General features: G+C 42.5%; 1 protein-coding gene across 3 annotated transcripts in view; it reads left to right on the top strand.

The window, feature by feature from the left end:
• The window catches only part of LOC109854585 (tyrosine-protein kinase Drl-like), a 69194-nt gene that overhangs the window by 43961 nt on the left and 9016 nt on the right, over positions 1-16217 (top strand). For all 3 annotated transcript variants that reach the window (XM_020427820.1, XM_020427819.1, XM_020427821.1), the window contains exons 3-4: positions 2739-3012; positions 10769-10943. In XM_020427820.1, the coding sequence (XP_020283409.1) occupies positions 2739-3012; positions 10769-10943 (449 nt within the window). The remainder of the gene's footprint in view (positions 1-2738; positions 3013-10768; positions 10944-16217) is intronic.

The raw sequence follows: 16217 nt of genomic DNA, 5'->3' as shown, positions 1-16217 counted from the left end.
ATCACTCGAACTCCACCTTCCATTCTCCGTTTCTCTCTCTCTCTCTCTCTTTATCGCAAAAACGAGAACAATCAAAATCTACGATTCATCTCGCGGACTGTCTATCGAGGAATTTGCAATATTTTAACGAGCAACAGTGGTAGAGCAATAATGATAAAAACTTAGCATAAAATATACAATCAATCCGGTACGGCTCGAGTTCGAACTTCTTTTTTCAAGAAAAATATTATCCCAAGCTGCTACTTCCTTCTAAAATTAATAAAACGCGATCGTCATGTAATCTACTGGAATTCTAATAAAAAACTGTGTTAGTTTTTTTTATAATTAAACACACGCATTTACATACATCAATTTGATTATTTTTATAATTTGTTAGCTTTGTTCTAAATTTTTCGTTTTTTTTCGAATTGTAAAATCCTCCCGCTTGTACATATCGTGTACTACAAATCAATCTAGATTTGTTTAGAGATAGTGGCCATTTCTCTCAACCAGACGAGTTTGAGAGCAACGTCGAGAGCAACGGCGAACACGGTTTTATTCCGGGACTCCGGGTTGATTTATCGTGGGAGAAAACGAGTGGCGCGCGCGAATGAAAGAAAAGGGTGGCTTTTCGACGAGAGAACGAGGCACTTCTGTCAATTACCGCCCGTCGCGTATAGGTAGAAACGGGTGAAAACACACTTTATCCCCCCATCCGCTCAGCTCGAACGCGACGGATAGATGTCACGTCATCGCCACCCTCGAGAAGCGATTACGAGGCAAACCGCGTCCCGTCTCTCGAAACTACCCTCGACTGCGCGCTCCGGTTCTCGATTCAACCGCATCGTCATTAGGTTACCGTCAATTAGGACGAATGTCGGGGCACAATCGAACCTGCAGTATGAAAAGACTCGCGTGCCTACCTAAAGAAAATCGAAAATGTCATTGAGTCGTTTGTCTTCTCTTTCTCTGTCGAAGAAGATCGAAGCGCTCTTTATGCGCTTCCAGTGCTTGTCAAGAGAACGTTTCTTGGAATGGAATTTTCACACAAAGTGGACACACGTTGCTGACGTAAAGCAATAAAGTTCGTGTAAAAAGAATGATAAAACTGTAAAATCGAATTAATAAAAATTATAAAATTGCAATAAAAAAAAACTTTACTAAAACAAAAAAGAAAGTTTTTTCCCTCGTCGACGACTGCGTTTTGCAGTCGCGTGATGCGCGACATTTGAATCAAAAATAAATCGCACCACTTTCTGTAATTAAAGGGTAAGACCCGCGACACGGCGGAATGATCTAAGAGCTGCTTTCAGGAGTCGCGATATAGAGACGCCGTTGTTGTGTGTTGATATCTTACGCATGCGGAGTCCACGGGGAATGCCGTGACACGCGTGCACGGTCCATTCGTCTCGCTCACGTTTTTTTTTCCCCCCTCCTCCCGCATCGGGACTCACACGTGCACTCCACTCACGTAGCGCAGGGTGGAAAGAAAAGAAAATAATAAATGCCCCAGGTGCGCGATCTCTCTGAGGTACGTCGCGAACCCGTGGGAAGGGGGAAGGGGGAGGAAGAGAGGAGGCAGGTGTACGATAGTCAGGTATCACGCCACCGCGTGACCCCCCGGCGCGACGATTACGACGATTACCGGCGAGCCGACGGTGCTCGCGCGCGGAGGGTGGAGTCGCCTTTCCGTTGACACCGCATCACGAAGCACTAACCAGGTTATTTATGCCACGTCGTAAAACTTGTGGCGTGCCCGAGCACACTACTTGCCACTACCCTCGTTCCGAATCGCGCGACTCTTACCCCTTACCTGGGTCGCTTCTCGTTCGGAGACGCCAATCTCGTATGACAGAACTCGGGAGAAGGGAGGAGGAGGAGAAAGGGGAGGAAAGGTATATAGTTGCAGTCGTGTTTTCTAGGATTGCGCGAGACTGCACACACCACTCCTCTTTCTCTCTCTGGTCAGCTCCCGTCGTGTCAAACTCGACTCGCGCGGGGTTAAATGTTACGAGATAGTCGGCAGTAAATACGAAATAGACCCCGACGTGGGGATTTAACGTGAAATATATCGCGCGTTGGCTGATATATACGCGCGGTGGCGATATATGTATTTCACGTATCTATAACGTTAATATGCGCAATCATATGCGCGACGCGGGAAAGGGTGTGTGTGCCGCGGGTCCCTCATGATTTATAGACGTCCGAGCTATTTTTATTACGTGCCGGCGTATCTCGCATCCAGCAAAACGATAACTGGAATACCGTTCCGTTACAAAATATCGACTCGCGGGAAAGAGGTTTACACACCGAGGGCGTAAATTAAGTTATCAACACGATTTAGCTCTATTAAAAATTGCGCATTACTCACCAAGTGGCTTGCAGTTTGTCAAGATAACGTTCATGCGAGATAAAGCAAGCTGAATTTTTTTTACTCTCGAAGTAAGTGTCCCAAGTGGTACCACTGACCAGATATTTATTTTAAAAAATAAATAAATCATTGTACCCAAGTGTATTTACATAAACTTGAGAAAACTACTATCTAAAACTTATCTTAAAAAATTGTTGTGTTTAATATTTACATAATTATTTCTAAATGTCCAGCCACACGTCCAGTTTTTTGAATCACTGAGGCAATTTAAAAAATCAATGTGAAAAAATTACGATCGAGAGTCTCGAAACGTTTTATGAATAATTTTAACGCATTGTTTGTGTTTTCAAATATAAAGACTTCTTAAAGTTTGTTCTTGTGTTTTCAGTTAACGTATTCGATGAAACTTGATTACGATGTGGTGGGTGTACCGGGCGGACCGTCTTCCGCGATGATGGAAGCGCTGTTTCCACCGAGGGTAAACGTATCGGCCGTAGGCGAGATTCCGGTCACCCTTCAGGTCTTCAGGATCAGACTGCCGTGCTCGGGCCGTGTAAGCGCCGAAATTCCTCTGGCGCTGAGATTGAACGTTACCGCGCCACCCGGCGGCAAGTACAACGACACCATTTTGGTTTTCAAGAGGAACAAAATCTGTCTGAAAGGTTTGTTGCGTGACACACACGAGTCGTTCTTCATTGAAGGTGAATTGTTGCTAGCGATCGCAATGATTTTGCTAAGAAAAATCGCTAAATGCTAATTCCCACGAAATGTTGAAGAGGTTAAAAATCGCGTTTTATTATTATTCCTGTGCGCGATGAAGAGAGAAAGAGAGAGAGAAAGAGAGAGAGAAAAGAAAGAGAGAGAGCGCGCGCGCGGTCCTTTCGTTTTATTATTCGCGTGCATGAAAATTATATTTAGCGCGGTTTAAAATCTCGCGAGTTTCATGCCGGCTACGCATTAACCGAGAACTAGATCCCGGATCCTAGATTTCCTTTTCTTTCTTTTTCTCTTCGTGGTTTTTTTTCTGTGTTGAATGCGCGACCCGGCGTTTTCTTCTTCCGCTGTTGTTTTATTCAGAACCGCTGAAAACATCACGACGGACGGAGTTCGCCGTTTGTCTCACTTAAAATTTTGAAACTGCTTACGTGCAAATTATTTAATATTCCCTTTCCGCGCTCAGTGATATTTTTCCCGGTTGTGTAATTGCAATTTTTTTTCCTTCCCTTCCCCACACTCGGCAAAATTCGAAATTGCTCACGTTTCTGACACTCTCTCGCAAATTTAGATTTGTATTTTATATCAATACGAAATCAATGATTGAATCGATGTACTTGAGCACCTATCACATCATGCATAAATTAACCGCATAAATTAAGAGAAACGATCTTGTGATAATTAATTAATTTAACGTGTTAATTTCCTTTTCCTCTCTTTCATTCAAATTCATCCATCAATATTACATAGGCGCGAAGGGTTCGCGCACGGCCATTTGCTGTATTTTCGCACTCGCAATGCACTGTCGCGTATCTATCGATCTACACAGTACCTGATGTGAGATGTATTTTGAAAGGTGTGCTATATTCTAGCTTTACAATCTATGTTACATATATGTTATATTATATATATATATATTACATATATATATATATATTATATATACATGTTACAGTTTCTGTCTCGTCACATCCCACAAACGTAACGCGAGCGACACGCAACGCGAAACACTCACACACACACGCGCGCTTTTGTTTATTCGCTATTCACTTTAGCGCCATCGCAGTCTGTTAATAATTATTTCGTTTACGTAATCTCGAATTTAATTAGCACGTTCGCGAGCCCGACTGAATGCCTTCGTTACGGCGAGACAGTTTCGACGTGGTTGCGATTAAAACAGAAGCGCGCATTCATTTTGCGTCACGCGCAAACTCAATTTATCCGCGCGATTTATGGACTCTCTCCCGGTCTGCGCACTCCCTCGATAACTTTGACGCGCCACGGTTATAAGCGCTTTTTAATGTCACACAAGAAAACTAACTCTCGGAACGAGAGAGCGTCTCTCTCGCGACGTGAAAAATGGCAGCGGAGGTGGAATTGCGCGAATAATAATAATAATAACAACAATAATTGCCTTGTTAAACACGCGACGGCGAAAGCGACGACGTCGCAGGTGACGGGGATCCTCTCTTTGATTTTGCAACAAACGGAATAACGTTAACCTCGCGCGAGCTGAACAAACACCGTTCGCGATCATAAATACGTCGCGAAATGTGCGCGTAATATAGTTTAAGTAATTATATGTACATAGCGAGTAATTTATATATACACACGTGTAAGTTTACATTATGCGCAGAGCGCAGAAATGGAAATGTTATAACGGAACGAAGATACAAACGGTAATTTCCGCGCCACTTGCGCGCACAAGGGTGCTCGTAAGCTTTTGCGCGCGGCGGGGCACTTCGCACACAGCGGCGGGGCGGGGCGGGCTCACTCACGCAAGCACGAAAACGTGTGTTTTCTGAAAAAACAAGTGGCGCGTAATGCAACGATGGATGCAATCTGGCAAATAGCTTCCGATTTCTCCCATTTCTCGTCCCCGCGTCACAATAGCTTACGTACGTAGACAGTGGATTTTGCGTGTAACTAAAACGAAGTTTTCGCTCAAACTGTTTTTCGGCAAATAAACCTTGCGCGCGCTGTGGAAAAAAAAAAAAAAAAAAAAAAAAACAGAGGGCGCCGCAGCAAAATGTGAAATTACATTTCTGCTTTCAAATTGAAACGCAGAATTGACTGACGGATTTCTCCGATGATGAAGGAAGGTAAGAATGCGAATAAAATTGTATTTTATAAAAACGCAGGGGTGAAAAACGATAGTGAAACAAAATAAGAGCGATATATAAAGCGCAAACAACTAAATTATTAAAAGTACGAAATCTTTCGCCTCGCGCTTCAGCCCCCTCAAAAAAAGAAAAAAATAACCAACGTAATCCTCGCGAAAATATTGTGAAGCGCGGATTTCGCGTTCCTCGTCTCTCACCACGTAAGAACAGACGAAGATGGAAAAAAGAGACCGGAGAGGAAATGTAATACGAAACACAATCGAACTGTGAAAATTAAGTTTTGCGCGTTTACACGACACGTGGAACGACCAACAACGCGACACTGTTAACGGAAAAGAATGAAAAAAAAAAAAAGAATGAGACAAAGCGAAATGAGAAAGGAAAGGAGGAGGCACGGGATCCGGATCTGGTTACCGAAGCAGGCGACGGTACAACAAAAAGCAATCCGCCGAGTAAAATTGAATCTCGCCGGGGGTCGGTGTATTTAATGAAAGAGAAGAGAGGGCAGAGAGAATCTCCCTACTTCACCGAAGATCAAGAGGATCGACCGCGCAGAAAAACGAAAGAAAGTGGACAAGAGAAACCCGCTAAGGGATGAGAAGAGGGTGGGAGGGACGAGGAGGAACGAAAATAAGTAAGCGTCTCTCTGCGCGGCGGCAAGGACCCCACCGGTCTCTCGCGCGCGCCCTGAAGAGCAGATTTCCCGCTTTGTCGAATTTGCTTCTTCCGTGTATGTCCGTTTCTCGTCGAGGAGAAACTCGGTCCCCGGGTTTCCGACAAATCCTTCGTCGGGATTCTCCCGCTCGAGCTCGAGTGGTCCCAGCAGTAATCTGAAAGCGCCTCGAGAGATCACTCGAAAATAATCGAATTCTCTACATGAAACTCGTCCTATACCCGCGCGCGTACCTACCGGAAATCGTCCGGTTGGGGTTCGCGCCGTTTCAAATGAATTTAATTTTTTTTTTTTTTTGTTTAAATTAACGCTCAGTTTCTAATCCAAGAATTTTTTTGTCTCTTTTTTTCATATTCAAAGTCTCGATTTTTTTTCACAATTTGCGTCGCGACACGTTTTTAGATAGGTTTTACGCATTGCCGAGAGAATAAACGACACGTATCTTGCGCGACTATATTTTTTCTCCACATATTTCTTTCCCTGCAAATATTTATATTTCTTTTTGTGAAAAATACCGTTCGAAAAATATCGTTGTTTTGAATTGTTGAGTGTTTTTGTAAGTTTCGCAAAAACACAAAATGTTTCGCGCGTGCGACAAACAGCGTCGGGTTCGATCTTTTATTTTGGACATTTTTCTATAAAAATTGAAACGCGTCAGACATATTTAATGTACGAAACGTTTTTTATTTTGTCCGAGATGAATATTGAAGAGGCGAGTGAAATGGGGGAGACGAGAGCGCAACAGACAAAAAGAACGCACAAAAATCTATGTAATTTACGTGAAATTTATGTGAAATTCTCTTAATACTTGACGAAATTTGTTTCTAAAATCAACACAGCTCGGTAACGGAGAAACGCGATTCGCGAAAGGTCACCCTGTTAATCCTCCTGAGACTTAATTCCCGAGCTCCGTAAATCTCGGTTAAAGTCTGTCTGATGGTGGCGGATAGCATAGGTCGGCTGGATTTAATTGAGATACGCAGAGGTCCGCTCTTCTAACACGCCTTCCTGACTATCTCCTCGTAGTCGCTTCTCTCTCAAGTCTTCCGAGTTTCTGGGAGTAGGCGGCTCGCGCGATAACTTACGTCGATGGGTACTCCAACGTTCTCCCGAGCACGTTGAGCAACGTGATCGATTTACTTCGTGTTTCGACAACTTCTCCCCGTGCAAAATGAAGACTCGCCTTCTCGTGTCGCTCGACTGTTAAATGATAGCGCGGTGTCGAAGCCAAAGTTTTGCGCCAAAGAGCGCGTAATCTGATGTGCCTGATATGAACGTGAAATACTCTTGACATTTACATACACGCAAAAATACTTGTTCGATAGCAAAAGTAAAAAGAACGTTACCTGACAAAAAATTAAACCAAATAAAATTAACGTCGTCGATACAAGCGACGCAAGAAAAAATTGAATGTCGCAAAATATAAAACGCGACCGTGTAATCTCGGAATGGAAAAACGGAATGAGAGTAAAATCTCTCGAAAAGAAGCGCTTATCCATCTGGTGAACACGTTGCAACGCGTGTGAGAAATATTTTAGGAGGATGTGGGGAAGAGAAAGGACTATGGCGAAGCAACGACACCGCTCCACCCGTGAGAAGTTGCTCTAGCGCATCCGAGAGAGTTGCTACACGATTTATTTAACTTTTTCTCTTCTGCTCGCGTATACGCGCGCGCACTGTTTCTCTCTCTCTCTCTCTCTCTCTCTCTTTCTCTCTCTCTCTCTCTCTCTCTCTCATCGTGCTCGAACGCAAACTCTTTCTCATCTTGCTCGTTCGCCTTCATATCTCGTGTCCCAGCAATGTTTCCGAGCTCCTTGGCTATATATTGACGTAAACCTGATCTACTTGGTTTATATTATCCTGGCACAGAGAGGAAAGAAGTGAAAGGAGGGAGGCGGGAGGTACAATGTCTATATCCTTCTTTTCTGAGGCGAGAAAGCGAGCGAAGAGAGAGAAGAAACGAATCAATCTCGAAACTTAGAGTCACAGCGACGTGTATCTCGTCAAACCAAGAGAATTTGTGAAAAAAAAAAAAAAAAATTACACGGTCGAGCGTAAGATAAATTTTTCAGAGTTTCACGTGAGCGGAAATATATAGTTGAAATTTTTATTAGCGCGCGAGAACGTTAACGCACACGCTCGCTATACGTTATACACAATATGGCAATCGGAATTGCACACGCGTAACACGTTTGCGAAATATGAGAAGCTTTCTCGCGATATACAACGCGCGCAGACACATTCGACAGAGATCGAAAACTCAATTTTCAATTTTTTTTTTAAAAGAGTTCTTTTTCGTTACTTCTTCTTTTTTTAATCTTTCTAATTTGCGACACGAAGGTTGGAAAGAGAAGAAGGAGAAAATTACGCGAAATGACTGCGCGTGTGTCGACGATGTTTTAATCCTCACGGTGGTGGATTCTCTCGCGCCGCGGGCAGTGTGTATTTTTAATGCACTATCATTCTCACCGCGGCTACGACTGTCTAACGAACGTTTCAGAGAGAGAGAGAGAGAGAGAGAGAGAGAGAGAGAGAGAGAGAAAGAGAGAGAGAAAGAGAAAGGCTACACCATTTTTATTCCCGTAACGGACATTGATGTTACTTACCCGAATGAGACTTGCTTTGTAGCGCGAGAGAGAAAAGAAAAAAATTAAACTCGAGACTTTCACGCGGTGTAAAATATAATTACATGTGGGAGTTACACACACACACACACACACACACACACACACACACACACAAACACACAAACACAGAGAGAGACGAGAAGAGAAATAAAACCGCGATAAAACACGAGACTCCGGTTCCCGTTCATCGCGCGTTCACGTAACAAGATAAGTTACCGAAGAATGAGAAGTTGTTTTAGATTTTTGAGACCCCGACGGCTGACGCGCTGATGTGAAGGAACGCATTTGGGGATTATACGACGCTATAATCTCGGAAACGAGAGAGAGAGAGAGAATTAAGAGTTGATGGAGTTTACTTAATTTTATTATGACGCTCGACGCGAAGGGATGCGCGTCTCTTTCCTCCCTCGGCGTATCTCTGGTTCGGGAAGCACCGACGTGCTCGGTTCTTGAAAGCTTTTGAGCCGTTGCGCTAAAGTTCCTCCGTCTAGGCCACGTTATTTACCTTTACAAGAGACGACAAGGCGCCGCTCGTTCGACCCGAGTCTTTTCTTTTCGCTACACACACGCGAAAGAATAGAGAGAAATGTCAGAGAGCGATGCACGGAAAAATGTAAACGCGCACGAGACACAAAGAGAAGAGAGAGAAGCAGTCTCTCGTCTCGGTAGACGAGAGAACTTTCGTTCGTTTTCAGACTGTTTTTTTCGTGAAAAACTTAAAACTTACGAAAGTTTTCTCAACTAGGTCGATTGGTCAAGATTTCGTTTATTAAATAAAACATATTTTAATAAAACCAACATTTCATCTAAAAATATAATTTAAAAAGTAATTTGTTACGCTAGAAATACAAAACTATTATTATTAGAGAAGAAAGATGGTTGAGAGAAGTTGGTCCCAGAAATATTTTATCATCATCTAAAGTAGTTCTCTGGCCATTTATTACTCTCGCGTGGAAAGTAAATGTTTAAAAAAGAGAGCTCAACTATTTATTTTTAATAAAGTTTATTAGTTTGCTCTTCAAATACATGTAACAGTTGTTTTTCTTTGGTGATGGAATTTTCAAATCATTTTCAAATCACACTGATAAAATGGATCTACACGACGTTAACGTCCAAAAAAGAAAAAAAAAACATTGCAAAACCAATGTAGGTTTGTTAAGCTAACAATATATTTTTTTGTCAATGCTGTTTTGCAGTAACAATTTTGCAGTTTTTGTTCCAAATATATTTTCTATTTTTTTTTTTTAATATATTTATCTCAAATGTCTCGTTTCCAAACTATTACGTCGTAATAAAATCTTGTTAAATTTTATCAGTTTGAACTTTTGTTTGGTTCATTAACTTATGATTTTAAACATCAAGTTTATCTCGTTCTTCAATCTGTTGGATTGATTAGCGAGTGTATCTATTTTTGGGAGCGACCGTAACGCAAAAACGACGCGCGTAAAGAAATTGCGTGCGAAAATCAAACCGCGTTACAGAGAGAAGAACCTGTGATCGCTGGAAAATACGTAATTTGCGGTCAACGACTCACCATCAAAGTGAGATCTCTTTGAGCACTTTCCGCGGCTCGTCGGCACTCGCCCTCTGTCTCGTTCGATATAGCGCGCCGCGATGCGTATAAACAATGGTACAATCCCGCGCGTCCCAGGGCTTCCCGATAGATTCCCGATCTCGAGCACGTGGCTCGAGTGGAAATGCTCCAATTGACAAAATGGATTGCCGATACCATAATAGCACTCTCGCGCGCGAGCTTTGATTGAATACATTTATTTCGTGACGAATATAAAAACGCAGCGCCACCTCTCTTCCACGTCCCTCCGCGACTTTTATGTTCGGCGAGAGAATATGTACGAGCTCGTATCAATTCTTTTTTTTTTTTTTTGTTTTTGTTTCAACAGGAATTAGTTGAAATAAAATAAAATTATATATGCGTAATAAAATCAGCTGTTACACGCGTTAGTTTCCGTCGTGTGTGCACATTGTTTTATCACATCAGAAATATTGAGTTTTCAATATTTGACGCGCCCATATATGTATTGAGAACGTGAACATTGAAAAATATTAATTTTCACTAAAACGTAAAACATTGTTTTCAATCAATTGCATTAATTTCATTATCTTCAATGTGATTTTTCGTTTTATTAATATAATACGTAACCAAACACTCTTACGTAAATGCAATATGTTTGTAAGTTTGTGTTATTAGCAAGAATGTGCGAAACACATGAAAGATGATAATAATAATGAAAAACACGTAATTTGTGTATTTTGTTTTCAGGTGTCGAAACTCCTCCTAGCAATGATTCGGTGCGTCTGGAACCTGGACCGCTCGTGAACGGAGCTGGTGTGTTTTACGTCGCGGCCACCCTCGCGTGCGCCTTGATTTTGGTCGTCGGCAGTGTCGGCAGTGCGCTGTACATTCGCAATAGCAAGGCTCGCGTTCAAGAATCACAGTGAGTGTAAACTTAAAACTCCCAAAACTCGCACGAACATCTTCACGACGACATTTCGCGTATGTCAAAAAAATATTTTATACATAACTTGGCTCGTTGGAATTCTACGTACGGCAGTAGAAAATTTAACGCGAAGCGCGTATACTGTTAAAAAATAGCACATAATAAATAACAAACAAAACGTACAAACAACAAGGCAGCAATAACGTCACAAAATGTCATGTTGCGACTGGAAACGCGATTCTTCCCGAACGATGTTCAACCAGTTTCAACTGAAAGAAACGACGCGAAAGAGAGTGACGTGGGGACGGACGTCGCGCGCAACTCTCCTCGTTCTGTGTCACTTATTAAATTCGCGTTTCAAAGGATGGAGCGCGGCGCGTTCCACCACCTCTCGCTGCGTGGGCTGCGTCTGCTCTTCGCAAAATAAATCGTGCAAAAGATTTCCATTACATAAGACGTGTCGTCGTAAATACGGATTTTCACGTATCGCTGTCGCGATGCGAGCGTTTCTCTCATTTTCCGCGAGTCGCCCGAGTGAAAAGTCGGGGACGCGGTTGTGTTCCGCAACGTCGCGAATTCGAGCACGAAACGAAGAAACCCGTTTCTTTCCTCCTCAACCCTCCGTTAGGAAGGTGGAGAGTGAATGACGGAAAGATTTCCGCACCCCCGCGGGAAATTCGCGGGGATAAGCTGGATGGAGGGAAGTCTCTCTCTCTCTCTCTCCCTCTCTCTCTCTTTCTCGCTCTCTTTTTCGTCCGAATGAAATATCCTTTCAATAAGTCGTCGGTGATCCGTCGGCCGCTTGGCACGGCAGCCGACATTTTATTGCATAGCTATACCGCGCGCGCCACATCTCCCGTCTCTTCGGGGATTCCTCTCCGAGAAGAGAATGTAAAGAGGATGTTAGGGGTCGAGTGAGAATCCGCTTTTTCGTCTCTCTTCGCGCACGTGCGCGCTCGTTTTCTTGTTCTTCTTGTATCTAGCTGTTTTTTTTTTCGCCGCGCGCATAAGTTGAAATTCAAGTGGACACGTGAGCGAGCTTTTCGCTCAAAATTACCGTACAGAATCTCTTCTCTTTCCTTCCTCGTTGTCTATTACGCGATACTCTATTTTTTTAAGTATTTTAAATATTTTACAATGTTTCCTCGCACTTCTTGCGTAGCGAGTAAAAAAAAAAAAACTAATTGTTTTACCTTTAAAAAATATTGAGTCTTGTGAAAAAGTCTCATCGCGAATTTTTCTCGTTAAATGAGAAGCAAGCAAGCGAGTTCTAGCGCCACTCTTCTCATTAACGATGAATATTATGCGAAAACTTTCGCTTGCTCGCCTTTCAAGTTCGATCGTTATTTTCGCTGTAATTATTTTATGCTTTGGCGCATTGCGTGAATGTTCCATTTCGGTGCCTCTCTCCGCTTCGGGTGTATAATCGAGAAACTTGAACGAACGAGACAGAATATATCGGCGGGGACGGTTGGATATGGCAGTAAAAGCTTACTTACCGCCACCTCCTTTCTGTTTCTCCATTGTTTGTCCCAAAGAGGGCGAATTGTCTCTCGGCCGGATATTTATTAGCTCTTTTGTTCCTTGCCGAGTAAATTTTTCCCGATGAAAAATAATCGAGAGATTTCTCTCTCTCTCTCTCTCTCTCTCGATAAAATTTTTTATCAGAGAATATCGCATATTGTGTTAATTACGCGCTTCACACATTTAACACGCGCGTTACCAGCATCTTCCAGCGTGAACCATTTCAAAATATTGTGTAATGTAATATTATAAATAAATAAAAACACGAGCAAAATTATTGGACGCTTCGCGTCTACTCGGCGTCTAGAATTGCAATTAATTTTTTTTTGTTTTTTTACTTTTTAGCACAACACACACGCGAATTACGCGCACGCTATTATTGTTTTTATTTTGACATGTAGTGTCAGTAAACACAACCTATTCTATCACCGCGATGACAGCTAGTATATACATCTTACAAACCGTATAATATACATTAGAGAAATATCAGAAGAAATCCATGAAAATTAAAATAAAAAAATAGTAAGAGAAAACAGCGAAAAAACAACACGTGACTAAAATCACATGACTATATTTTAGTCCCGTGTCTTTAAAAATGTGACTAAAGTAAGGTCACGTGACGTCACTGTCGAGAGGTCAATGACCCTTGTCGAGAGGTCAATGATCTTTACCGAAAGGTCAGTGACAGACAGTATAGTCCCGTGATTTTAGTCACGTGGTGTTTTTAGTCTTTTCCTTGTCACGCGATCTTACTTTAGTCATGTTTTTAAAGACACGTGTCTAAAGTACAGTCACGTTACTTTAGTCACGTTTTGTTTTTCTACTTCTATTTGCCACGTGACTTTACTTCAGTCGTGGTTTTAATTTTATCCACGTATACGACGAACTGTCAAAATCGCTTTTCTGTCATCATTTAGTCTCTCGATCGACCGATTTGATTCGACTCGATTCGATCAACCAACCAACCAATCGGCAACGCGGAAAAGAGGTTACAATAGATGCGATACATTCGACTCAAAAACGCGCAATTTGTGGTAGACATGGATTTTTTTACGAGGGATTGTGCAACACATAAAAAATATGAATTTTTCTTTTTTTTTTCCGTATCGATCCGCACGAATCGCGACAAAAGCGCAATGTAAAGAAGATATATTACGCTAACTCCGATATCATTTTACACAAGATTGAAATATTACACTAGCTGTCGCGCAAATGAAATCAATATCTCACGTCGTGGCACTGACATAGAGGGTTTCTTTTTTTGGGGGGGGGTTTATTCTTTTCTTTTTTATTAAAAAAAGAAAAAGAGAACATATGTTCGCGCAAAAACAAACACGTGAATGAGAGATCGTCTGCGTTCATCTCCCGTAACAATGATCCCGCATCGGAAGACATCAAACATTTATCGCACGGCAAAAGTGGGTCTTTATAAGGAATCCGAGGGTTGGAACGCACCCTCACTTTATACCCGCCTCTTTTTGCCTCTCCTTCGCGTTCTCCTTCCTGACGCAGGCCAATTGTCTCTCCCGGGATATATTAGCCCTTTTGAGGCTCTCCCTGATAACATGCAGAGAAACGAGGATCTTCGCTTTCTCCCCCTACCTTCTCGTCTTCAACGCGCGCCGCGTTGTACTACATCCCGTGCCCCTCGGCGCGGGTAAAACTACAGATTTCACATCCGTTCGTCGGAGCGAGAGCACGGAGCGGCGAGCCCCGTGTTCCGCCCTCATAAGCCCCTTTTCCGTCGCATCGAACTCGACGTACAAAAGACGCCTTCGAGATTCGGCGAAAGCAGCGAAAAGTTTTCTCTCGACAGTAGTTATATTCCGCTCGGAAAACTCGAGCGTCAGGACTTCGTTGCGAAAGTCTTTCAACTTTTACTCTCCCTCTTTCTCTCTCTCTTCCTCTCTTTCTTTTTTTCTGTGGATGTTGATTCTTTTATTTTTGATACTCGAGGTCGATTGGTCTTTCCGCGATTTGACGTAAAAACGCATTACCGATCATGTTGCGGCAACAATTTTAACGCGCGGTAACACAACCGAATCTTATTGTCTCTTTCAAAACGAGGGGATTATTGCGTCTTTCGGACACTTTGTACACTACCGTTTACTTTCAAAACTTTTCGGTCATGGTGAAAGTTATAGTTTGCGAGACCACGTTCGGGATGATAATATCGTTTCTCTCGGTTTCGCCATAAATTCTCGATCCGCAGAAATTTCAGTGCAAATAATACTTCGCTCGCGAGTTAGAAAAGTGATATTACTTTCGGAACGACACTTTAACGTTTCTCTGTGTTCTAGCGAGAGAGAGCTCGCATTCACGGGGACGGGGAGAGGAAGGGCAGGAGCGCCAGACGTATTCGCCGGAAGTCGATCTGGCTGCGAAGCGTTTTTCCGTAAGGGCGTAGCGTAAAAATAAACGTGCGCGAGCGCAAACGGAGGGAGGGGGAGGAGGAGGGATATTTGAAATCGATGACTGCACGCGTTTTTCTGCCGTTCGTCTTGTTAGCGAATACTTTCGACGGCCAGATTTACATGAGCGAAACGGCCAATAAATCGCTAAAAATATCCCCTCTCTCTTCTCTATTTCTCATCGTTATTTTTCGATCGTTCTATTCGCAACGCTTCTTTTCTCTCTTCTCGAATTGTCGTGCTCGAGAAAACGATTTTTGTCGACGATTTTATTCCACAAATTCTTGATCCCAGAACCTGATCGTTAATTTCGCTGTAAATTATTTATCCGAAAAAATCGAATGTCTTCGCGAACGCCGAATTGACTGCCAGACAATAACAATTTCTGACGAAGCCAGACTATTTTATTGACATACTAATTCTAGAAAATTTCAATACGGCAATCACGTAATTTTCATCCACCCCAGAAGTTTCTTTAAATAATTTGAAAAATCAATTGATTGTAATACGAGCAGCTTTTTACGCGGATAAAAAATCCCGCTCCCCTTCTCTCTTCTCCGAATTGATACTCTTCTTTGTCGCGATATCGCCGACGAAGACATCGGGAGAAGAAAGAGAGAGAGAGAGAGGATCGTTTCGAGATCTTCGAGAGTTCGTTCCGGGACGAGATGTAAATCCTCCTAGAGATAAAGAGCACTCGACAAACTTCTTGTCGAAGATAATTCCTTGTTGCGGGTTACATCAGGGACGCGGAATGGAGCGCGCGGCTTTTGAAATATGATAATGCGCCGTTCTTTTTCCCTCCACCTTGCGCCGCCGCTGGAAGAAGGTCTATCCGGATATTTTTTTTTCTTTGTACAAAGCGACCGTCTATCTCTCGTAAACGACGTTGCGTAATTTGAACCGCGCGCATACCTCGCAACATATTACTACCCCAAAGCGGTTTTCCGGGAGAGAAAACTCGCTATATATATATATAAAAGCATCATTTAAAAGAGTCTATTACCGTGGATGATCCTCGAACGAAATTAAAACAGCGAAATTACCAATTACCGGAGTATACATTATTTCTTCCAGTCAAAATAAAACGCGCGCGTGTGCGTAAAAAGTTTCTTGGATATTTTTCAAGACATTGATGTGAAGCGCTGCGCAATAAATCCCGGCTTACAACAAGCGCATATCGCGCGAAAAAAAGATCTTATCTCAAAATTACGCGAGAACGTTGAGAGGATTACAAATACACGTTTTTTTTTGTTTTTTTTGAGAAAATTAAAACGGAGATTATAACAACTACGAGAGATTATACTTTATGTAAGTTTCATTTTGCGAAAGTAAA

Source organism: Pseudomyrmex gracilis, unplaced genomic scaffold (genome assembly GCF_002006095.1).
Source record: "Pseudomyrmex gracilis isolate BER0280 unplaced genomic scaffold, ASM200609v1 scaffold_70, whole genome shotgun sequence".
In the NCBI taxonomy this organism is placed as follows: Eukaryota; Metazoa; Arthropoda; class Insecta; order Hymenoptera; family Formicidae; genus Pseudomyrmex; species Pseudomyrmex gracilis.
This window is presented reverse-complemented; position numbering and strand designations above follow the sequence as displayed.